Source organism: Alligator mississippiensis, chromosome 2 (genome assembly GCF_030867095.1).
Source record: "Alligator mississippiensis isolate rAllMis1 chromosome 2, rAllMis1, whole genome shotgun sequence".
NCBI lineage: Eukaryota > Metazoa > Chordata > Crocodylia > Alligatoridae > Alligator > Alligator mississippiensis.
This window is the reverse complement of record NC_081825.1, coordinates 137,730,801-137,756,568: the sequence shown is the minus strand read 5'-3', so window position 1 is coordinate 137,756,568 and position 25,768 is coordinate 137,730,801. Positions and strand designations below refer to the sequence as shown.

The window sequence follows — 25,768 nt, the reverse complement described above, 5'->3', positions numbered from 1 at the left end:
CTTTATTTTGAGCTATTATGCAATCACCTCTATCTACACTACTCAAAAATGCATAAATCAGGACAAAAATTATTTTTTGAAATAAAATTAAAATATAGTAGATGTTATGTTTGATTTTTAGTATATGACTTTTTTAATCTATATTTTATTAAAACGATATCTTCTGAAAGACTTTGTCTGCAGTCCTTAACAGATCACCAAGTGGGGGTGGGGGGCGGCAGTTGATTGTTGTGGCTCTGACTCTGACTCTGGCCCTGAGCCTATGTTGGGGCCAGTCAGACCCACAGCAGCCACCTGACCATCCTCCACTTGCCCTCTGCAGCTTCTGCCCGCTTCCCTCCATTTACTGTCAAAAACAGCTTGGATATGGCTCAGACTGCATTCCCCCCAGGCACAGAGCACATGGAAAACTACATCCACTGCCTGGCCAGTCAGTGGCATTGTTGCTGCTGCATGAAAGCCAGCAATGGCTGTGCTTCCATGTGCTGTGCTCTGGGAGGGAAAAGAGCCTGAGCAGCATCTCATAAGAGGGGAGTGTGGAAGAGGTAGAGACTATGGGGAGTGGGGGGAAAAAGGGGCAGAGACTGGGGAGTGGGGAGGTGCAGGTGACTGAGGGGAAGGTAGGCTGCAGTGGGGAGAAGTTGCAGGGGGCAGAGAGCAAAAGGGATTTCTGACACCCCCCACCACTGCTTTTCCTGTTGTAGCTATGTGTCAGGAGGGGTGGAGGTTGAATAATATAATCCTCCAATAATTAGTTTCTGTACCTGGAAAATTATAACACATTCATAATTTTTCCATACACAGAATTTTAATTACTGGAGGGTTGTCTTAAAGTCAGGGTCGTCTTCATTTTGAGTAAATATGGGAATAAGTAATATGCCTATGCAGAAAAATTGATGCAAGAGCTAAATCATTCTTGTTTCCAAAATCAAAGGAGCCATGCCTAATTTTAATTACAGCATGAAAGATCATTAGCCTGTTTAAATCCAGAAAATAGCATTTTTGGTTGGTAGTACACTGGTTTTTCCTTCAGGGAGCAGTAAATATTTGTAATTTGTAGCCAAATCTTGACCATTCTGTATTTCTTTTACAACTGCTTATTTAAATCAGTGGAAATACCACAGCTGATGCCTAGATTTAATAGCTATTGGAATACATATTTTCATATGCTGCTTTTTTTCCTGACCCAGAATTTTTTTCCAACATTACCTGTCTTTCTCATCTACAGTACTTTCTGCAGTGCTGACATTGGCTTACTCAGCTGCTCCTCCAAATTATGAGCATAAAAATGCTGTTTGTGTTTTTCTCCCATATGTGCTGGTGGGCTGGTCCATTGACTTTGGACATTTTATGTCAGAAATCGGAGATGAGTGATCTTTCCAATGTGGAATGCTGACACAACACTGGCACAAGACCAAATGGCTATGAACTGGTTATGAACACATTTAGTTTGGAAATTAGAGATATTTTTAATTGTCAGGGTGAAGTTCTGGAATGGATAGAGAGGGCACCTATACACATGACAAACCTCTGCTTCAACATGTGGTAATTAGCACACATCGGAGCAGACTCGATTAATCGAGTCTGCTGGAGCATGCTGTCACGGCAGGGTCTTACAGGAGGGCCGTGGTCTCCTTAAGGCCCTCTCTCCATGCCTAGTTGGCCCAAGGGCACCCTCTATTTCTCGCCCGCCACGTCTTTGATGTTCAGTAGGTTCGGGAGGCTGCCTTGCGTCTCCTTGGGCACGTAAACTCCTGGACCCCTCGTGGGTCTTATCCTGCACCCATGGGTACCTTGGGGCACCCTAGCCTTATGGGCTACGCATGGCTCCTACCACCCCTAATACCACGCCCCAAGCCTCGCAGATGTAATAGACGTTGGTGTGTCTGCACGCCCGCTTCCCGGGCCTTCTCTACAATACGCTAGTCCCCTCTGGAACGTTCCCTCGAGCCGCCAGTCTTTTAGGCCCACCACACCACTACCCTCTCTAGTACGGGCTCACTGCGCTGCTACTCCCCATCCTCTCGGGGGCCACTGCAGCACCTTGCCCTTCTCTGGGACGCTGTACTGCTAACCCTTTCTGTCTGGGTCCACCACAGCATGCTTCCCCTGTCCTGGGTTCTCCGTGGTGCTAGCCTGTTACCGGGCTCGCTCCTCCTGTCCTGGGTTTCTCAATATCGCCCCGCTCTAGGGCTCCTCAGTAATCGCCCCCCCCCGGGGCTGGGGTCCATGTACCCCACAAGTGACGCCCTTGCTGGCATCTGCTGCGCCTGTCCTGGGCTTCCTAATATGGCGCTCCCCCTCCTTGGGGCTCGCTGCGCCCCCCCTGGGCTTCTCAATAGTTCAATATGGTGCTCCCCCTCTTTGGGGATCGCCGTGCCCACCTTGGGCTTCTCAATAGACCAATATGGCGCTCCCCCTCTTTGGGGCTCGCCATGCCCACCTTGGGCTCCCTGATAAAAAAATCGCCCCTCTCCCTAGGGCTGGGGTCTACATACCACACACACAACCCGAGGTCTGTGTTCCCCGTCCGCAACCCTCTGGTTGCTCCCGCAACCCTCTGGTTGCTCTCCTCACCGCCAGTTGCTCCTGCACTGGCGCATAAGCTGCGCCTTCACTGGCGCTGTGAGAATGATGCACCCTCCTGGCGCTAGACTGTGCCCTCACTGGCACTGGGGCACCCCACACTCTCTGGGGTCCCTATGAGGATACTGCGCCCTCCTCGGGTGCTGGGGCCCCCACACTCCCATGGGGCCCTTTATGAGGTCTCCTCCAACCCCTACAGCCTCACCCAAACCTCCGGTTGTAATACACACACTAACCAAACAAAACACAAGCCTCCTGGCTGTAACTTAACTCAAGGCCGCCTGGCTGCAACAACATAGCTCCTGCACCACAGAGCCACCATCCTTCAGCCTGCTCGAGCAGTCCTGGCATCTTAGCCCCATGAGCTCCTGCCTCTCTGGGTGCTGGCAGGGAACTGCCAGCTTGGCCTCAGCCCTGGGCTTTATAAAGGCCAGGCCCTGCCCCCTTCTGGCCAGCTGATCCTTATCAGTTGCCCTGGCAACCTGCAGCTGTGCTCGTTATCTCCGCTGGGGCTCCTTATGTACTGTCAGAGTTTCTCCTCTGGCAGCTTTCCCCTCTCTAGGAGCAGGCACACCGAGGTGCCCTGCGACACATGCTAATTAGCGTGCTCCAGCAGCCTCTTCATCATACGCATTTAGCATCCCCACATTTCAAAATGGTGGTGGGGGTGCTTTAACTTAGAGGTTGTCTTGGGATGGCCCTGGGGGTACAGGTGGGCAGGCAGGGATGGAGTGCTGCCACCCACCACCCCATGACTCTGTCTCCCAAGAGCAAAACTGGGTGGAGGGGGGGGGGGGAAGGGCAGTGCCACCCTCCCTGCTCTGTGTCCAGCTGTGCACCCCCTCCCTGGCCATGTCTGGCTGTGCATCACCTCCCCCCTCCGCATCTGGCCACCAGGGGTACACTTACTAAAAAAGGTTGAAAACCCCGGCTTTAATTAAAGGTCATTGAATGACCTTTAAAGTGCACCCACCACCATTTTGAAGCATGGGATGCAAATACATGTGATGCTGCAGGTGCTTTAATTGGAGCAGCTCTCTGCTCTAATTAAAGCACCCCTCCCCCTCCGCTCCACCCTGGAGCATGTGTATAGACACCTGGAGTTCGTGGTTTAACTATTAGCATATATTCAAGTTATTTGCAATTCTGTGTTGAGGTATAGAAATAATTCTTTTTCAATGAGATAAGTGCTTGGTGATCCCTGGCTTTAGGGCTTTTTTCTAGCCATCTGCAGGGGCCATGAAGGAATTCTACCCCCACCCCTTGTGAATGCTATATTGGTTTCTGAGAGGTTTTCGCCTTCTGAATCGGACATTCACCACAACCAAGTCCAGGGATCCACTGGTGTGCTTTGATATTACCTAGAAAGTTCCTGGGTAGGTCCTCTGTCTCCCCCATGCAGAATGAAATCTTAGGAAGGGAGGAATTTATTCCTCAGATCACATGGTAAGGACTAAGGGTTTTCTATCTTCTCTGCAGTGTGGGAGATAATCCTCTTCTGGGACCCCCTGAGCATTTAGTAACCAATTATTTATCTTCCATGTCAGTGGCACAGTAATGATGGTTCTTCCTGTCTGCTGCTTTCACTTGTGGCATGTCATAGACTGGTTTTAGTGTTTCTAGTTTTGTGTCTTGTGGTGCATGAGAGTTTGAAGGGAACAATGTCTAGGTCCATTTGGATAAATGATTGCCTGCGAATGCAGGGGACTGGACTTGATATCCAAGGAGGCCCTATCCAGGCCTATACTCCTATATGTCAGGGTTGCTACTTGTATTGAGAGTTACCTCCAACTTGCTTGCTTGTCAATTCCTAGCTTTAGAGAATCTCTGCAAGATTCCTGTTTTAGATGAGATATCTTCAACTAGGCAAGGTCAGGCATTGTTCATGGGTCCTATTTCTACCAAGACTACTTCTTAATTTGTATCATTTGGTTGAGTAATATAACTCCCCTAATATTTTCCAAGCCACTTACACTTAAGTAATCACTTGTACTTATCTTCAGCTTAAACCTCACTGATTTTATTTCTCATTGAAAACATCAGTGGTGGCAAATATGGTCCTATTGCTTTGCAGTCTATTAGAAATAAAATTATATTAAATGTCTTGTGGGGTGTGAAGAGGTTAAGTCAAGGAGAGTCATCCAAGAAAATCAACCTGGTGTAAAACATAAATCTGTTTTATACTTAAACTACATGTCACCCTCTAGCCAAAAATAGCATTGATCATTAAAACCCAATTTGCTGCTAAACATTAATAGACATTTATTACATAACAGAGCTGAAAGACAATTAAACTTAACTTTTTCCTAGAGGAGTTTCTTCTAAAAAATTGTTACTCACCTGAATTATGTTGCTTCTCTTCTGTGCCAGTGAAATTTGTGTGTGAATTATAATTCACATGGAGAGACATGCATTTGTGTATGTATATATGTACAAAATGGCATTTTTATTTATTTGTGATTCTCTTGTCTTGCACTCTTCTGGGTATTGGCAAAAAAAAAAGAAAAAGCAGTTGAGCTATTTTTTAATTATAATGTAAAGCAACATAGAAAGAGAGAACTGCATTCTCTTAATGAAAAGCAAATGATATCCGAGTTATTTTCTATCCATTTGAGAAGGATAGGGAGCAAGAGTGAACTGAAAATGCAGTGATGTGACATGTATCTTACATGTATGCAAACTATCACAATCTCATGGCTGTTTTCCGTGCAGCTAGTCAGTAAAGTTCTGTAACTACTGAATGAAAAATAATAGTAAAGGAAAATAACAGCTGAGAGCCATGGGACTCTTCAGCCTAGAAAAGTGCAGACTCAGGGGTGATCTGGTGGCCACCTATAAGTTTATCAGGGGTGCTCACCAGGATCTGGGGGAATGTCTGTTCACCAGAGCACTCCAAGGGATGACAAAGTCAAATGGTCACAAACTCCGCTGTGGCCAATTCAGGCTGGACATAAGGAAGAACTTCTTTACTGTCTGAGCCCCCAAGATTTGGAATAGACTGCCATCGAAGGTGGTTCAAGCACCCACTTTGAACGCCTTCAAGACACATTTGGATGCTTATCTTGCTGGGATCCTATGATCCCTGTTGACTTCCTGCCCATGGGACATGGGGCTGGACTTGATGATCCTCCGGCGTCCTTTCCAGCCCGAATGTCTATGAAATCTATGAAAGCAGTTATTTAAAGTCTGAACCAAAGTTACAAAGATAAGGGAATCCAGGGTTGAAGATGAACCTCTGCTATCCATGACTCATACCACTTTGTCCCAAGTACTGCAGCTCATGTGTTTGTCAGAAAGCCAGGCCTGGTTGCAGCTGCCCTCCAGAACACCTGCAACCAGTGATCAGATGGACTAGAATGTCTAAGCCCACACTACAAGGCTCCACCATTGCCTGGCTGCCTTGGATATTAAGGGTTTTTTGGATTTGCAGTTTAACCGCTATGCTGACAAAGAGCTACAAACTGCACTGCACCTGGCCCTTGACCATGTGTGCTTAGTATATGAAGGTAATGTATGTAGAAGAGTCCTGCCTCCCATGACAGGCCTAATGCATGGAAAGGTTGATGATGGAAGTTGTTTATGTGATCCAGACCATTACTGGGGACAGATTGCTCTAAAATGGACACAGCATCTCTGCAGTGGCCTCTTTACTCTCTGCAGCCTGGTACATTAGGGCAGCTGTGGAGAGGTGTTACCTTTTGATTCGACTTGTGGTTAGGAGCTGGATAGATTAAGTGATCAATGAGACCATTCCAGTCACAACGCAAAAGCTTTATTAGGATATGCAATAGCAAAGACTTATTGGTACTAATAAAGACAATGCTTACGTAGCCTTGGATTCAGGAAGAACAGGTCTGCTGGCCAAGCATCTCTGTTTTCTTGGGGACTCTTGCCGAGTTGTTGTCTTTTTTCTCCTGAGCTCTGAGACAGGTCCAATTTGTTACTTGTTCCAGGCCCAATATTTATAGATGGTTGACTTGACGTGCTAATAATTGATCTCTGATTGCTTTTATTTAAATGTCTTTGTTTCACTGGAATTTTTGGAACTGGATGGAACCAGATTTTAGTGACCCTGGGAAAGCAGTAAAGGGATCAACTTAGCTAAGGTTTTTTTATTTATTTTGGGGTATCTGACCCCAGTCTGTTAATCATCTGGCAGTCTTTACTTTAATTAAGATCTTGTTAATTAAATTAAATTTATGTTTTTGAGATACCAGAAGGGCAGTTTTCTTATCTTTTTTATAGCTTGCCTTTTAGCCCGTGGTCAGTTATTTACTAACTGTGGCCTGTGGCCTGACAAGGCTGCTTTGTTCTTTTCATCTTCAAGGCTGCCTTTGTGCCTATAATCATTTCAACATATTAGCAAAACTAGTTATTATAGAAAAATAACTATTAATACATTTGGTTACCTTAGTGAATGTTTTAGGATGCAATTGTAATACAGGGTATCTGTGATACAGGCCTTTGGCTGTTCAGTCATATTTCTGCAGCTTTGACTTAAGTTCCCTGAAAATGGCCAAGTTTGACATCCAAACTTTCCCTGCAATTTGTTTATGCCTTGGATAGCATATATTTATCCAAGTTATAGTGTTGTTTGTCACCCATAGCTCATGCTGCACAGGCCTATGCATAGCTACAGAGGAGACCACCCTACATTATTCTTAGGAGCGGAACAGGATATGTGCAGGCACCCCTTGTTCCTCCCTGCCACCTCCTCTGCCCACCTCCAAAGCACCTGTGCACAATGAACAGTCTACCTGGTGCTCTGCAGCTGGTATTGTGGCTGCTTGCTGCACCTTTCAGGAACTGTATCCGAAGGACACAGACAGTCCCTACTTCTTTACCAAGTGATCTCTGTTTATGTTGCTGCAGAAACCAAGCTAAGGATCGTCAAGGGTAGTGAGCTCCCCTCCCCCTGGTCCCCTTATTAGATCTTCAGCCTTTGGGGACATTTTCCTCAGCATTAAGGAATTTCTTGGTAATCTGGGAGGAAGAGGAAAAAAATAGAATAATGGTCAGGATCAGGGAGATAGGCTAGAAAAGAAGCACAAGAAGGGAAACACGACAAAAGTGAGGAAATTATGTTAGAACAAGATGTTTTAATAGTTTATAAAACATTTTCCTAGTCATGCCTGAAGGCTCTTAACAAATGATATTTTTTTCTAAATTAGACTTCAAGATGCAGCCACTTAATCATAATGTGCTTCCCATAATTTTCCTTCATATGCTTGTTCCTCAGAACCCAAATTTTCCTTTCTGAATTAAAAGTGTGACAGTATTCAGAACTTATGACTTCATAGTTAGAGCATTGACCAGGCAATTGAACTCAGGGGCTGGGGACAGACATTACACCTAAACCAGTTTAAGTGATCAGAAACTGGTTTTAACCTGTAACAGAACCAGTGTTCAGAGCAAATAAACCAGTTTGAAAATGGCTGAAACTGGTTTGAGATAAACCTGGTTGAATGTAGACCTAACTGATTTGGGTCAAACTGTTTTATGCAATGTCTGTCCCAGACCCCTTGCTGGTTTAAGTTAAACCAGACTCCCCCAGCATCCTGCCATGCTCTGGGATGGGTTGGGCACTCTGCTCCACAGCAGGGATGGCCCCTCCCTCCCCTCTGCCTTACACAGACTGCAAGCCTCTGCCTGGCTTCCTTTTCCCCCCTCCCCCCACTCTGCTAAGCAGGGATTCCCCCACCCCTCTGCCTTACACAGACACCTCTCAGCATTAGCTAGCATACCACACGCTAGCTATAGTCTGTGCTGTGGCAGATGGGACAAAGCAGCTTACTGTGGGCTTCCACTACACTGATCACATAAGAGTGAATTTACCTTGCATATAATAAATTTTTGGTATTAAAAGGGTCACTGGATAATGAATTCACAAGTACAGAACCCGCATAAAGCCAAGGAAACCTGTATTTAAAAATGGTGCATACGGTGGTCTTGAACCCAAGTGACCTGGCACAGCTGCCCATCCTAGTCAGCTACCTCCCCAACAGAGCACTAGAGTGGACACAGGTGGCAAGAACCCTGCATCTGGGCACAGCCACATACCCATTCCCTAACTGAAGAGGTAGTGTCTTGGCAATCTTGTTCTTACAGGTTTTAGGCTGGGGCTTGGAGTGGTCTAAACCCTGTTATGGGTACACGCACAATTAAAGGGTGAAGCAGGCAGTTGTTGTGCATGTAGACCCATCAGAAAGGTCAGAGGGAACAGAAGTGGGAGCTCCAGTAGGAAAGGGAGCCTTTCATAGGTAGTTCCAGCATTTTGCAAGGGGGTGCAGATGGTGGGGTGCATCATCACATATGGAGCAGCACATATGAGCACATTTTTCTCCAGTTAAAAATAAACTAGAAGCTTTATTAATATATTGGGGGCCTAGAGCTCTATTATTCAGTTAAAGATTTTAACAAAAACAAATATAACTTCATTGGAATGAGTTAAGAAAAATCTGCAGGGCTGTGAAATAGGAATTTCATTACCAAGAGCAGCTAACAAACAACAAAATTGAAGAACAAAGGACAGCTTGCTTGGTGGAAAGTCAGGGCCATTAAAAAGGAGAGGGTCATTAGCACCTGTGGAATGAAGAGCCTAGAAGGGATCAGGGAGATGATAATGAGCCATGAAGCCAATGGATCCTCTCAGCACTGCCTGACTAGAAATGCTGCTGCCACTGCCAAGCAGTTGGTTTTTAATTTTGGGTGGAGCAGGAATCAAAGGGGGAATGCAAGTGCCCTGGTACATCCCCCCTGGATCTGCCCCTGGAGCCTTTGGGTTGGGTCAGGTGGGGCATTTCAGCCTCTGAAATTCTTCAATTGAAAAACAATCAACACTGAAATCTATGAAGACAGTGAGTTTCTTTTTGTTTGTGGTTTGGAATAAAATATGTAGCATTACAGTGTTAGGTCAGTTTCAGCTGCAGATTTACTGGTAAGTTTTCAGAAAACCTAAAATATGTGTCTGTGATTCCTTATTTAACACTGCCATTGGAAAACCTTTTATATGAATAAATGTGTCCCTGCAGTGTTTGCAACCTAAACATTACATCGATGTACAGTGCTGAATGAGAAACTGAAAACTAAAATGACTTGAAACTAGCTAAGGGGAAAAGAAGAAAAAAAGTCTTGCTTTGTTGCTGAAGTTGAAAGAAGTTTATTAAAGTGTAGCAACTGATCAGAGACAAGGAATTCCATTATTTAACAGTTCTTTCTTTTTTAACAATTTAAATTTTTTAAGCCAGTTGTTATTTTTTTTTTTTTGCTTGAGAACATCCTCTTTACATTATATTACCTTAAAATTATAGGTCATTGTTTACTGTTTTTGAAGCAGTACATTTTCCCTTTTCCTTGTTCCCTTTTTGCTTCCTAGAGTGAAATCATGAAAACATATTTGGGGAGCAGAATCCTGTTAAACAGATGTTGAGAACAGAGCACTGCATTTATGGCACTGCAGTTTCTCTGCAATCACCAGCATCAAAGGGTTAATTACTTGCAGGCATTTTTCTTTTGCAAACAGCAACTTTAATCAATATCTGCTTAAAGCATTGAACTTATTTTCTCCTAAGTAAGCAAGTTTTACAAAAGAAAGAGATAAGAAGTCCAGGGCTATATATATATATATTTATTTTTATTAAAGAATACAGATCTGTACTGTAAGAGGTAATTTAGTTGATTGAAACTATTAAACAAGTAATTCTGCCTAGCTAGAGGACTTGCTGGAGTGCAAGTGGAGAACCTAACAGGTCAAGTTCCCAGTGAAATGTTGGTGAAACACTGCCTGGGCAGAATTTGGGGCGGGGGTGAAATGCTACCAGGGCAAAATGGTGATGTTTTCCTTCCATGTTGCTCAACTGTAAGTGGTTGCATGAGATTCCAGGTAGCCGAGAGCTCAGAGACTATGTGCGTTTTGAACAAGTTCTACTTGTGCTACTTAGGTCAACTTTGAATTCAGCACATCTAGGCATTGACTAGTTCTCAGATTTCTTCCCCTTCCTTCCCTCCTCCTTTAGACTGTCATTAAAGTAACACAAGAGATCTTTCAGATGTTGGTTGACATCCAGTATTGAGGAATGGACTTTGCTAGGCATTATATTCATCAGTATATCCATAAGTCTTTTTAAGAATGATCATCTTGACAGGTGTCACACAGCACATTTCTAGTCTCCAATGCCAGAGTATCCTTTGGCTTTCTCCTTTTCCATCAGTCCATTTTTGATGAGTTGTGCTTTAGGAGCTACTAGTGTGTAAATCACTTAGCTCGATGTTTGACAGCAAATCAGGATATGTGGCTCTTGATGACAGCACTGCAGTCAGAAAGGTCAGTGTTCAGCAGAACCTTCTTGTAAATTAATACAGCTTGCATTTACTTGATGGTTCAAGTGGAGACCCCTGCGGGTCAAATGCAACTTCTAAATTGTTCACACTGAAGGAATGTCCTCTTCTTGCAACCAGTAAATACAGTATTTATTATTTAAAAGCTCATCAGTGGTCCCTCTGGTTTGGCTGCATTTTATGTCCAGAGCATCCAGAATATGCAATTAATTTTATTTTGTAGGGTTTTTTTTGCTTTTTCTAATGCTTTTCTTGAGACTGTGTTTTTCCCCACCACCTATAAGAGTTGACCATAATGATTTCATTTTTCCTTTACAAATGTTTTTTATCAGAGTGACAAAGTAAGTGCTTGGCCACATAAACAGATTAGTAAAGCTGTGAGATCAACCCAGACCTTGTAGTTTCCTACTCTTCTTTCCATTGGGTTAAGACAGTGGGTCCCATTTCTTTTGAAGAACTATAGTAATTTCTCAAAATAATGTCCTAATCCTTATAAGAATGGGTTTGTCTATATCAGCCAGTGCATGCTGCATCAGATCCAACAGTGCGTGTTCATTGAGCATTTGGGTTGATGCATGCTGTACTGGAGTCTAAAGGGTATTCTGCTTATGGAATTAGGCAAGTGTAACAGAGGGGTCTATCATCATTACAGGAGAGATTGTGCCTGTTTTGTTCAGTTGAGAGGGAAGCTTGGAGAGGCATGATGCCACAACTCCACTGCCCTTTTGATCTCTTCAAGAGGAAGACTAGAAACAGTCCTGGAAGTATGGTGAAGGTGCAGTATCTCATGGATTATCAGTGCGAGTGATATTGAGTCATATTCAGAAATGGTGTAAACAGTAAATTGATTTGAATCCCTTATCTTGGAATCTGGTCCAAGAGCTTAAGGACATTAGATAATTGGGCATTACATTTTTTTAAAATAATGGGATGAAGCATTTATTTCTAGTCCTGGCAGATAGAAGATGCTAGGAACCACATTCTGTTTTACGTATTAGATGCCAAAGTGTGATCCTATTTTGCCTGGCTTGGTTCCATGGCAAACACATTAATGCCTCCACTTTTGCAGCAAACTATCCCCCTTGTCCTAGGATTAAGTGAAAAAAAAACAGCAAGGAGGAGGAGGCTCATCCACTCTATGTTAAATTTGGGGAGGGGGAACATGAGCAGAGTGGAGTAGGATTGCAGTTATGTGCCCAAAAGATGAAATAGGATCTGTCCCTATATCTTAAAATCCTAACTTTATGATTTTATAGAAAATGTATTTTGTACCTTATACCATTAATAATATTTGAATCAGTGGTCTTTCTTTGTCCATGGCATATACATTTGCATCCTCTGGTACTGAAACAATATAGATCTGTGGATCAGGGAATGAGAAAATATATGCTAACAAAGATCTGTGATGATGTGGTTTAGCCAATACATGTCATTACTACTTCTTCCTTATTTGGAATGTGGAGTATAATTTGTTTGTGTATATAATATATACACAAATACATTTATATTATACATTTATTTGTATATCATTTCCAAAATTTGTCCCAAATGTTTTTACTGCACCATAACACTTTCTTTCCATAATATGACAATTTATAAAATTTATCTGAGTCTCTTGTTCAAGGCCTTGCTAGCTCTCCCCTGTATTCATTTGTAGTTATTTTATTTTGTGCAATTTTATTTTAAATACCTATAGCACAGAAGCTTCAGACTTTTAAAACTCTCATGATTGAGGCCTCTTGTGATTGAGACCAGTGACCTGGTCTTAAAAATACAGACATAAGTAATGGTCAGTTAATGTTAGTTTGAGATGTATTGATTACTGTCTGAAGTATAAATAGAATGCGTATTAATTCTTCCTAAAAACATAAGAACTACCATTTACTGGGTCAGACCATAGGTCCATCTTGCTCAATATTGTGTGTTACACAGTGGCAGAGAGTGAGTACTGAAAGGGAGAGTGAACAGAGTTTGAATAGGGGTTTCCCCCTATTTCTCTCACTTGCAGCCTCCAGCATTTAAGGTAGAGGAAGTTCTGCTTAATTCTGGTTAAGACCTATATGTTAAAATATTCAAGAACCTTGGTTCTGTTTGAAAAATAAGTGTAAAGTGTCACGAATGACCCTTATGGCTAGTGGCGGGTCAGAAAAACACCATGGGAGCCATCAAGAAGGCGAGTCCATAATTTGAGCAGTATGTCCACATGTAACTCACTTGACCGTCTACTGACCTTGAGCTTTTAGTCATCTCAGCTATGGAGCTGAATAAAAGCTTTGGAAAACAAATGCTACAGTTGAGTGAATTACAGAGGGTGGGAGCTAGGGGAGAATACCAGCTTGGACTAAAGTATACTAGAAGCAAACACATTTTATTGGAAGAAATGATACATTCTTACAGAGAGCTTGGGTCTAAACAATGCAGGGTTTGATTTAGTTGATGAGCAAGGATAGTAGTGCTGAACAAAGGAAAGATTGTCTTGCCTAAGGTTCAAAAATATGCCCACATTTCAATGGCATGCAACAAGTTTTTTGTATAGTTTTTGGCTTCTACTGGGTCTTGGGTAAGAACAAAAATTGGCAAAAACAGAGAGCACTGCTCAGAAAAGCATAACCTATTGTGATTAGGGACTTTGGAGGGAATTGTAATTAAATGAGGTTTGTGAAAGCCACAAAGTCTTATAGATCTGTAAAAGACTACAATTCCTTACATGTTAACAGTTTTAAGTGGAACTTGCCATTGATATTCAGGACAACAAGCTGGTGATGTGATTTAACTTTCTAGAGGTGTTTTAAATTTTTTTCCTGCCACTTTTGGCTTACTTGATCCGCCCATCCTCTAACATGAGTATAATATGGTAGCTAGCTGGAAATATTATTGAGGAAAGTCCTCACACATATGTTCTCATTTTGCTACACTGTCTTAAAAGGGTATAGCATGAGTACTTGTGGGACTGAGCTAAAGTTGAATCAGCAAGGCATTAGGTGGCATTATGGCAGGGGGTTAAAAATAAGATATATGGTCGTTTGTGATTTGATTGCTGGTTCAGAATTTCACTTGGTTTGGAATCAGTGACTCCAAGCTTAGACAAGTTTGATGCCTGCATAAATGAATTAGAAGCTTTTAGGCCACTTCTCTGCAGAAGGTCCGCACCAGGTGTAGGCACTGATTTAAACCCAGGTTAGCCCTATTCTGAAAGAAGAAATGGAACATAAGTGCTAACTTCCTGCACAGGGATACCATATTATCCTTACTGAACAGTGAATAATCATTAATTATGAGAACTCAGATTGGTCCTTATCCTTGCAGTCATGGTGTAACTTCTTGATATGAACAAAACATCTTTTTAATTTGTTACTGACCTTTCTTTTTTTCTCTCATTTTGTAGGTCTCAGACTCTGGATATTTACTGTGCTTTTTTATTTTATTTTATTTTTATTTTTGGCTGGCTTTTTTCCTTCCCCTTTCCTTTGGATGTGAATTGAAGACCTGCTGAAGGACTGCTGAAAGAGGGAACAGGAGGACACTTATTTTTGTTTTACTGGGAAGCACTCATTGCCAGGTTATCTTTACTTTCTCCCTCCACAGTCATGTGGTCATCACAGTTGCTGTTCTTCACAATACTCTTAGCACCAATAGCCCATGGTAAGTGAAGTATAGAAAGAGTTTGATGTGGGTTTGCCAATTATTATTGTTACTATTATTATAAGTACAGTAAAAGCCCTGTTATCTGGCATTTTATTAACCAGCATTTCTATTAACCGGGATTTCACTGAATAGGGGGTGGGGGGAAAGGTCTGACCCCCCCTCCCTCTCTCCTCCCATCCCCCTCTCCTTCCCCCCTGCTCCACGTCTGGCCAGAGAACTCCTGTGCCTCAGGTAACTGGCATTTTTAGACTACCAGCACCCTCCATTCCTGACTCATGCTGAAAAATAGGGCTTTTACTGTGTTATTATTTGTTTCTGTTGTTGTTATTGCTATTATTGTATATCCTGTCTAAGATGTTTGTTTAGATTCAGAGAAGCTGGATTTTGATGGCATTTTTCAAGGGGGTCTGCAGCAGTAAGGAACCCAAATCCCACTGAAATCCAGTAGATTTGTGCACCTAATTCTTTTTATTCTTTGGAAAATCCCAGCCTATGTTAAAGCAAAGTAGGCCTGAAATAACAAAAAAAAAATTTGGCCTCGGTGAAAAAGTCTTTTTATGAAGCAATCCACTTCATCCACAGACAGCCCCTCTAGAACTCTACGTTAGACAGTGTTCTGTGTGTGTTCGAGCTGAGCTGCTTCCCTGTTTTCAGCACCAAAACATAGTCAGTGTACTATTAATATCCTCTCTTGGACTGGTCCTTTACATGGGGGTGAATTTCCTCTTACCTCATTAAAGATCAGTGGATCATAGAAATTATAGAGAAGTAGGTCTGGAAGGGACCTCAAGAAGTCATCTAGTCCTACCCCCTGCCTGAGCCAGGAAAGGTCTTATGTCCCATAGTGGGATCGAGCCTGTGACCTTGGCATTAGCACCACATCTTCACTTATGTTTGCTCAATTCTACATGCATTTAACAAAAGAATGCTTCCTCTTATTGTCTGCAGGAACCACAGCTAAGTGTAGTTTGTGCAAACAAAGGGGTTCATGCTCTGTTCTTTAATTAATAAGAACAGCCAGGAAACAAAACTCAAGCATTTCCTATCACATCACCTTCAGCTAAGCACTCTCAGACAGATGGACACAGCCCTGATGACATCACAACCTGAGGAATATATGAGTACTATGGAGCACATGCTGCTAGGAAACAAAGCACATAGATGAAATCAAATCTTCTGATGTACAGGCTTGGGATGCATTTCCTCGACTGAGAAACTAATCATTCTGCAATCACTCAACAAGCCTAGAAAATGAAAAATACAACTCGTATATTATGGAGCAAGGCAGTCGCATGCAAACTCCTTAGACGTGCTCAATGGTCTCGAGTTCTTACATTCTCAAAAAGGGTATCTCGCTTTTTTTTTTGTTTTACCTTTGCACTGCATTTAAGCCCATTTTAAGTCAACCTCAATGTATTCTCACCTCATGCACTCAAAAGCAAAGGGAAAGCTATATCAATAATGAATAATCTTAACCAGCAAATCAATGGTTCAATACTTTCTTTCAGAATTTTCGGAAATAGGTATCTGTAAGAAGATCTGCATATGTGTTCACCTTCTCCTTTTTCTGGAACAAGGGACCCAATACAGTCACTTTTACAATGCTAAAACCATCCTCCTTTAGTTAGAGTGGCCTCTAGACACAAGATCAAGGCCTGCTGTAGACTTGTGCAAAAGGCTGCCCCCAGCTGACACAGCAAGCAGTGGTACTGGTACCTGGTTTTTTGGCCTGGGAAGTCAAAGATAGCTGAATGTGAGGCTAGCCACATAATCCTTTTGTGTGCCATTGGCTAATTGCACCAGTCTGATAGGATCCTTGATTGGACAGAGGATGGGATCTCACTAGCTTACTATCACTAATGCTCTTGAGACACATTTTAGAGGTCACAGAGTTCACCATATTGTATATTAATTCCAAAAGTAGAATATATTATTCAACTCAGCAGATATAAAGTCAAATCAGATGTATCCTGCTATATGGACAGAACTTGAAAGTTGGTATTGTTAAAAAGAGAGACCAGACTTTTAACATGTTGACCTCCTTGCAGATCCTCTTGGTCTCAACAGTTTCCGCTGGTTCCTCAGCACTTTTTGTAATCTGGCCTCTTCTCCTAAGCACCTGATTAGGAGCTAAGCTGTTTTGAAAGACTGGCTGTAATTTCAGGTGTCTATGCGTGGTCTTCAGCTTCTTATTTTTTTAAATCTTAACAAGTTTTTCTACTTTGCATCCACTCTGTGTGGAGGAAATTTGCAGCACAAACTTTATAAAAAAAGTGGGGAAGGAACAGAAATAAGAAGTGTATATCATTGGCTGAATATACATAGTCACACAGTGCATCATGCCTATTAGTATGAGTTTTAACATTGTGGAAATTTATACACATATTTATCGGCTCTGATGCACCAGAAACTAGGTGCATCGGAGCAGATGTGGTGCTGCGTCACATAATTTGTATAAATGGCGCAATGCATGTCACCGCTGAGAAAATGGCAGCGATGCGCTTTTGAACTAAAACACCTTTGATGTGTTTTAGTTCAAAACCACGCCACCTCCATTTTCTCAGCACTGATGTGCATTTCACCATTTATACAAATAGATGCACCATAGTACAAGCATGTGTAAAAATGCCCTGTAATGTTGTAGGGCTCTTTTTATGAGTTTTAAGCCACCCTTACCCTACCCTGCCACTGATTTCAAATTATAATTAATAATTAAACAGTCCAACAAATTGGGGTTGGAAAAAATAAGCTAGTATGGAAGGAGCCTTCTGTTTTTTCTCAGAGAAAGTTAAAAGGCAAATATTTTGCAAGAATTTATAATGAAACAATATTAATAGTTAAAGAAATCAACAATTTAAATGTGCCTCTTGCAATTTTGCTGCTATGCAGAATGACAATGAAGACAAAGAAAGCTTGCGTGATGGTTTTGCTGAATGAAAATGCCGGAATACTAGTAGCTAACTTAAAAGCACAAATGAACAGATTGTGAAGTTGCAAAATCTAATATTTCTGATATCATTGTTATGAACTGGTGGCACTTATTTATCCAGGTAATTGCAGGCACGCACATTAGCTACTTGTTTCTGCTGCTTGTTTTCAGGCTGGCTCTGTTCACCCCTTGTTCCACCTCTGAGTTCTGAAATACAATCTGCTCTTGTATGTTGGGGTCCAGGTGATGGAAAGATCACTGCTTTTTTAAATCTGGGCATGGCCAGTGATCCCATAAATTTACTTATGGGGTTATTTTTTCCCCCCTATTTCTGTTTAATGTATAAGGTTAAAAGCAACTTTGTTGCTTAATAAGACTTGTCAGGCATTTTATTTGTGAGAGCATACTGCATGTCTTGTGTTGTGATGTCAGGTGTGGGGTCGAAGGGTGCGTGACTGGAATGATTCACAAGATGAAATAATCCCCTAGAAACACTGCCTGAGTGGAATGCCTTTGTGCTGCTCTTTGTCAGAAATAAATAATAAAGGGGTAAAAACTTGAATCTCTGCACTTTCCTGGTAGCGATATTATGACTGCTACATCCTGAACACCCACACAGAGATTTCTAGTTTTCTCTAGCTCTCTTCCAACCCTTGCATAAAGGAGAAACTTGCCTGTGGGCATAGGTTTATGGCCTGCTTAAGACCATAGGAGGCTGTATGTAAGACTGTGCAAGGCTGAGTTTATCTGCACAAGGCACTTGGTAGGCACATCTACACATGTATTAAGGCACCTTTCCTAATGCATATTAAATTTAGTACCTCCAATGTGAGGTACTAAACAAATGTGCATTAGTTTACCTTAATGTGCACTAATGAATGCTCATGGATTTTAATGATTTTAGTATAATCATCCTTTTTTTATGTGATGCTTTAATGCACAGTAAAATAGGCTACTGTGCATTAAAGCACACACGTAGATGTGCCCACTGTGGAGTTGACTAATTAGCTCCACAGTAAAGAGTCACCATCTACATGTGCAACATTATTAGGCCAGAGTAAACTAATTTACTCCACCATAAGATAGTACTGCTAGACACAAGTACCATTCTACAGTGGACTAAATAACACTGCCACAACGCATGTGTAGATGGGGACCAGGCTGACTGGGACATGAGGATACTACAGTGATGGGACTGCCTGCATCCTTGTGCCCCAGCCAGCCCCCTCCACAGGATGTTGAACCAGGTTAGAGCAGCCCCAGGCTGGCAGGCTGACCTCTGTGGTCCCCTTCCAGCTAAGGCTGTGCTCAACGTGCTGTAGTCCCAGGCGCACATGAAGACACTGCACGCAGGAGCAATAAACTCTGGTGCTAAGTGCACCAAAGTTTATTCGGTTAAGTTATTTCAGATGTAGATGTGCCCACTGTAACCCATTCAGTTATCTAGGGCAAAACTTTCCCAAATTAGCTTAAGTTTCAGTGACACCCAAAATCCATGGGTTCACTGCTTCATTGGGTGAAACTAAACAAAGTTATAGAATTAGCTGAAATGGAAAGCAGCATTGCTAAGAAAAGCTATACTATACTTAGAAGGCTGTGAAATACCACTTTCCCCCCCAGGGATCTATGCTAAATGCACATTTGGGGCCAAATTGCAGCTCTAAGCAATGACTCTGGGTGCTGGGGGGGTGAATCAAGAAGGGGCTTGTCCAGTTCTTCTTAGGGGCTCTGCACTCTCTATTTCCAGGCTGGCCCCCCTTTAAAAGGAAGCCAGTGTTGTGGAGGGGTTGGTGGGGTGAAGCACTAAACAATCCTAAGCACGATTTTATTCTGCACTGCTCGAGTCCTTGAAAAAACTGTGAATGCATCTATTTTTGTAACGTACTTGAAGACTAAAACACCGAAAAGCAGGGAGTAGATCTACCCACCTATTATGCTAAGAGTTTTTCAGGGTCTCAAGCAAGATCTCACCTAGGCACCTAAGTCCACTTAGATGTCTATTAGGTGGAATAGAACCTGGCCCACAGTGACATTCACAGGAACAATTTTGCCTGTTTTTTTTCTTCCAACCCAACCCTAAACAATTCTCTCTAGGACAGTGGGAGAACAGAGACACCATGAATACCAGCATTGCCAGTCTAATGTAGAAGGCCCTCAGACAGAAACTAAACATACAGGTAAAAACCCCGAGATAGAGAAACAACACTTCTCTGACAACTGTGCTTATCACTCTTACAACTAAAAGACTGCATTTTTTTTTCTGGGCTTCAGCATAAAAATAAGGTTCAAATTTGCATGCTTCCATCCAGGAGAGCAAGGACAAGATACCACACTGGTCTGCATGGTCTAAGATTTATATTGGACTCCCACCAATTAATGGCCATCTTGTTTTAACATGTTAACAGTTCTGGAATACTACAAGCCTCTTCTGCCCTGAGATGCTTATAAATGTAAATTTTTATCAGGTACTTTTATTGCTGTTGCCATTGTTGCGTTTTTTGGATTTCTGGAAAGCAAGATGCCCAAGAGGATTTATTTATGTGACAGTCAGATCTTGCAACACAGATTTAAAGTGACCTTTGTATACTTGGGACATGTGCTGCCTTGTCTCTCTTGTTAAGAGAATTAGTCCAAGCTAGGGCTGAACTAGCTTGGTGTTTTTTTCAAAGTAGAAAAATCTGCAGTCCTCTCAGGTCCTTTCTTGCAGTCATCAGAGGGAGAGAGCCTCATCTGCTATTCTGCCTTAGCAATTCCTGAGGTATTATACGGTTTAACCACCATCTTTTGATGGACTGCTATGGTGAAGTGAGCTCTTTCTTTGCAAGAGGACAGCACACCCAGCCCAAACTGATTTCTCAATGCATTAGCAGGTCAGGATGCAGGGCCAGTTTCTGTGGTGTTTCTGTGGGAACCCTGGAAATATTTATTACTGAACAGAACTGTTAGTTGCCTGGTGACAATGATTCTGTTAAAGCAAGCTGCATTATCTTCCTTGGGGGAATATATGATGCTAGCAGGCTGGTCCTTAGTGATAGAGTGCTGTTTAATATGAGCTGAACATTTGCCTGACTACTTTTTTAATACAGTGGAAGTACTGTCACTATTTAAAATACATACTGTGTTTCTTTTATACTTGTACAAGTGTTATGTTAGCTAGTGAATGGTGGGTAATTGCCTTTTACTACAATACTCTTTATAGAGTCAAAATGAAATACAAGAGACATGTTTTATTAGTTTTGAAATAGCCAAGTTAACTTCCAGGCTTCTGCCTAACTTCATTGTTTTAAAAGATTAATCATCCTTGAAATATTTATAATATTTGCTAGGCTAGGCAGTTTGTAGTACCTGCAGCTGTGCCACCATTTTTACAGTAAAAGAGGTGATGAAGGGAAAGCTTTTCCTGGTAAAAGGGGAGGCCACTGATGTATGTACCACAGTGTTTTCATTACAAGCCCAGTACTAAATTCAGGAGTATTAAATTCTCCATCTGATGACTGTCTGATCTATAAGCTGATAGAGGGTGAAATTCAATCCTGCAAAGGTCCTCTGTACCACTTGATTCTCACTTAAGCCATTAAAGGGAAGTCTGCAGGCCCACTCTATACAGGGCTGAATTTCCCAGGGAAGAAACAAGGGGATTTCTATTTTCTTTTATTGGCTTTCTTCAGTGTTCTGCAGTTTGAAGTGGAACCCCATCCACACACATTGCGGAGGCTAAGAGCAAGAAAAGCTTATTAGCACTTTCGCATGCACTCCACAATGTTGGTTATGTGCACGCCCATCTTCCTCATGAAATGCCCACACCAGAGATGTCAGGAAGACAGTAGAGTAACCCATGAATTGAAAGAGCTTCCTTGGTATCAGCATGCAAATAAATATCAAGCAACTGCCAACTCCTTTTTAAAAAATGTATATTAAAAAAATTTGGAATGTGGGTTTTTTATGCTGGAACACAGCCTTGTGCAACTTATGTTTTGAAAGTCTGCTGTCTCTCTGTTGCGGAAGGAAAGGGATGATTGCCAGGTTAACCGGCTTGCTTCAACACATGGGCTATGGACAGAAATTACACATAAACCGATATAAGTGATTGGAAACGGGTTCAAATGTATAATGGAACAGAAGTTCGGTGCACATAAACCGCTTTTAAAATGGCCGAAACTGTTTAAAAATAAACAAACACAGATGTAGTTTCAGACTTAATCAATTTACTGAACTTCTGTCCCAGATCCCCTCCAGATTCAAGTTAACTTACAGTCCCCCAACATCCCAGGATGTTTTGCACCTGCCCCACAACCCCCTCACCCCCAAGGGTGGGTGGGCTAGCCTTGAGCCAAGCTGTCTGCTCCAGCCAAGCAGGGAGGCATGCTCTAGTGTCCCTTGGCTTCTGGCATGAGCCACTATAGGCATGTGGCTGCATTTCTAGCATTAAAATTAAATGCCTGTCTGCTTGCTTATCAGTTCAATCTACACTGCTTAGACTAACCTGCAAAGATTGAATCAATTCAGCCTCAGGCTTTTTGACTGTCTGTACTTAGCCATGATGGATGCACATCTTGCTTCTGGTTATTCATGGCAGAGGTGGTTTCTGAGACCTGGCAATCAACTGTGTGAGGGTTCTGAGTTTCATAGCATTAATTAAGACATAAGACATAACAGCATACGAGTTACAATGCAGTAATTCATGTCCAACCCATTTCAGCACAAGAATGAAGGCCAAATGGCCTTTGAGCAACCAAATGTGAATTATTGCACTATAATTTACTTCCTGTCACATTTCACTGTGATTATGCAATGTTTTGTTTTCATTTTATCTAAAAATAATGATATAAAATACAGAATTGAGAAGTATAAGATACATTTCCATGAAGAGAAGTATCCTTAGCCAATAAATGGGTTTTGTGAAGTAGACATCTACTTTCTAGACATTGTATGGAAAATAGTTTTTCATTTCAAAAATGTGAATTTACTGCTGCTTTTTGTCACAGTAGCTTGATTTCAGCGTTTCTCTACTTTTTTGTGCCAGGAACCACTTGTAAACATAGATGGCCAGTCTTGACCCAGTGTCCCTCACTTCTAACCTGCTGCCCCCAACCCCAGCCCCTGAGTGTGTGGGGCAGGGGTAGGGGAGTGGGGCATGGAGGGCCCCCAGCAGCCCCTCACAGGCTGGAACTCTGCCAGCCTGCAAGGGAAAAGTCACAGTTTCCCACATTGTTCTCCTTTAAAGGAGAATCCATTTTTTAAGTTTGTGCATGGCCCTTTCATATATTCTTGTGGCCCACTTTTGGGTCATGACCCACAGGTTGAGAAACACTGGCTTAAATGAAGCTTGAACCATTGGACTTTGAGGGCAGGACATTGCAAAGAATGGTTGTCTCCCAGAATCCTCAGGCCCTGCCTCCCTCAGATATGTAAAGCAGGTGTCCACTGAAGTATACTAAGGAAGGAAGAGATCACTGGGTGATAGGACAGAGGTCCAGAAAAATCATATACTCTTATTTATTCTTGTGCTGCTGTCTCAGTCCCTACCAGCCTCTTCCCTTGAGGTCTAGGCTCACCAGCTTCCCTATGTGTCCTATAAACATTTAACCCCAACTGAATAACAAGCAGAAACAATTTATTGCAATGCAGCCAACCTCATCAGGAATCTTTAATATCCCTTTTATCACCTCTGCAGATATGTTAAATGTTTCCCACAACAAGTTGATTGTAGTTGCATCTTAGCACATTTCCTGCTCATAAGTTGTTTGTTTGTTTCAATAGACATGTTATCTCAAACCGATTAACTCATGTCATGGTGTAGTTGTGCTACATTGCAAAGGACATTCTGTACTGTTCAGTGGACAACTCATCTTGGAAGAAAACAGATAATAAGAACATTGGAGGGTTCAGAAACCTTTTCTCACTCTGAAATTCCCCTGGATCCCCATGACCTAGTTGACTATTGGGTTGTGCCCAGAATTTGCATAGGGGTGCCCAAAAGAGCCATTGCTTCTGTTTACTGAATTCACTCCAAGCTGGGAGTTGGGATACACGTTCTGAGCCAAAGAGATGCTTATCTCTTAGTCTGTCTGCCGTATGGCCTGGGTAGCTATGTTTGGTGGGTGTTCAGATACAGCATGGTATTGGATGCATGCCTTTCATTCAGGGCAGAGATTTTCGGAAAAGTTGATTATAGCATTTCCTGCCTTCAGAAGCATTCTTAATGCTTTCTGGCATTTGACCATTTTGTAGATTTCATCCTTAAATCACTGCAATTTGAAAATGTTTGAACCTAGAAAATTGTGTTGTTGAGCCAGCTGACTCTTGCGTGTGCCCCTAAGGGGTGCAGGGTGGAATTCACAACCCAGGGATGGTGGCTGGAGGGACACCTGTGATAGTATGGGCCCTCTGGGTCTGTGAGAGTGATGGTAACCTCTCTAGGCTTTCCTGTGGGCTGCTGCCTGGAATTTGAACACATCATGAGCTACATCATGTCCTTGACATGGTCTGTGCAATGGAGCTTGCATTAGAAGAACCCTTGGAGGGCAGCCTTATGGCTATCTTCCACAGAGGAATCTTTCCTAGAGAGACAGAGATTTTAGGGTTGCTGTTCCTCTGGGTTTGGAGAACATTACTGCTCCTTTCCCAACAGTCTTTTGAGAGTCCAAAGTGGCACTCACTGCTTGAAACCCCTGCATCCACATCATGCCCAGCCTCTATGCACCTAAGGTAGATGGCTTGCACTTTCTCAGAAATCCTTTGGAGGTTTGGAGTTCAGTGCATCATATAGGAGAAAAAAGAAACTTGGTGCAGGTTGTGTGGGTGAGGACAGTTGGTTGTCAGCTCTAAAAAGCATCCTGCATCCCAGGTCACTGCTCACCTTCACACTGTTTGTAGGAATAATTAGCAGTCATAGGCCCTGCTTGAATTAGATCTGGATTACTCTTCTCTGCAATTTCTGTTGCACATTACTGTGGGTGAAAGTACATGCTGTTTTTAATATTGTAAAACTGGAGACTGCATGGGATATAATTTAAACCAGGATTCAAAATGGGCACCTAAATAAGACATAGGTAGAGATTAGCTGCCTGAGCTCCAAAGTGTGATTCAAAATGGTTCCATGCCGCCAACCACAAAACTCAATTAGGGATCTGGATTCATTAGCCATCTCCATACTGTATTTCAGGGTTCCCTAGACTGGTGCACTAGGGCTTCTGCATATGCTCAGAGAAAATTCAGGTGAGGTACCTAGGTATACACCGGTCCCAAATTCCTGCTAAAGCTCCACTGCAATTGGTGGGTGGGAGGCACCTTGCTGCTCCCCACCCAAACCCCCAGGGAGAAATCTAGTGACAGGCACACAAAAGCCAGGCCAGTCTTGTAGCAACAGCATTGAATTCAGCTTAAAGATGATAGTGGTGGTGATACTGTCCAGCTCTTGCTCACTACTGACATGATACCTCAGTAGCCTTGAAGTTGTGACTCTTGCCTTGGAGTGAGCTGTACTGGATTCCAGGTCCTGTTGCCTAGTATGCTTCTGCATTCTCATCAATGACTCTCTAATGTAACATTTAGTGCTAGGAGGAAGCAGGAAGAAGCCCATTGGTTATAGAACTCTCTCAAAGATACAAGTCCTGGGCCATGGGTTCCATTTCCTCCTGCTAGGGCTGTTTATGAATTTTACTTTAAATGTTAATTGGTTACAAAAGCAGAAATAACTCGGCCACTGCCTCCCCCACCCTCCTTCCCTCATTGACTTTATTGGGATCCAAGACACTTCACCCAATTGCACTGAATAGGCTTCCAGAGCAAGAAACCCAAGACATAGGTGTTACAACACCTATGTGTAGGCATCTAAGGAACCACACTGAATCCTGGCCTTAGCGATAAGGAGGTGGATCATGGGCAAACTGACACAAACATATTAGGCAGCACTTTTCTGCCTGGTTGGTTTATAAGCAAGGCCTTTAGTTTGCCTGCATTAGCTCAGGACAGTTGGAATGGCCCCCAAGAGTGCAGCTGCCTTCTAAGTTACAGGCACCTATGAACCTCGCTGCATGACTCTCTCTGCAGGTGGATAAAACCAGCATGTGGTTAGAAAAAGTAGGTGGCTAATAATAATCATACAGGATGTATACTATGCTCATCACATAATGCCTCATTTCTATTCCTCTTAACATGTCTGCTCTGCTGTTGGGAAGGAGCATTCAGGCATTAATGCCTGACAAAATCTCATGTGAAAAGAAATCCCCTGGTTTCCCTGGCTGAAGCCTTGCAAGACAGAAGTCAGAC

The 25,768-nt window shown here is 42.5% G+C and overlaps 1 protein-coding gene across 12 annotated transcripts in view; it reads left to right on the top strand.

The window, feature by feature from the left end:
• The window catches only part of ADGRL3 (adhesion G protein-coupled receptor L3), a 904,177-nt gene that overhangs the window by 319,974 nt on the left and 558,435 nt on the right, over positions 1-25,768 (top strand). For all 12 annotated transcript variants that reach the window (XM_059722208.1, XM_059722204.1, XM_059722203.1 and 9 more), the window contains one exon: positions 14,309-14,565. In XM_059722208.1, coding sequence (XP_059578191.1) covers positions 14,511-14,565 — 55 coding nt within the window. In that variant the 5' untranslated portion in view covers positions 14,309-14,510. The remainder of the gene's footprint in view (positions 1-14,308; positions 14,566-25,768) is intronic.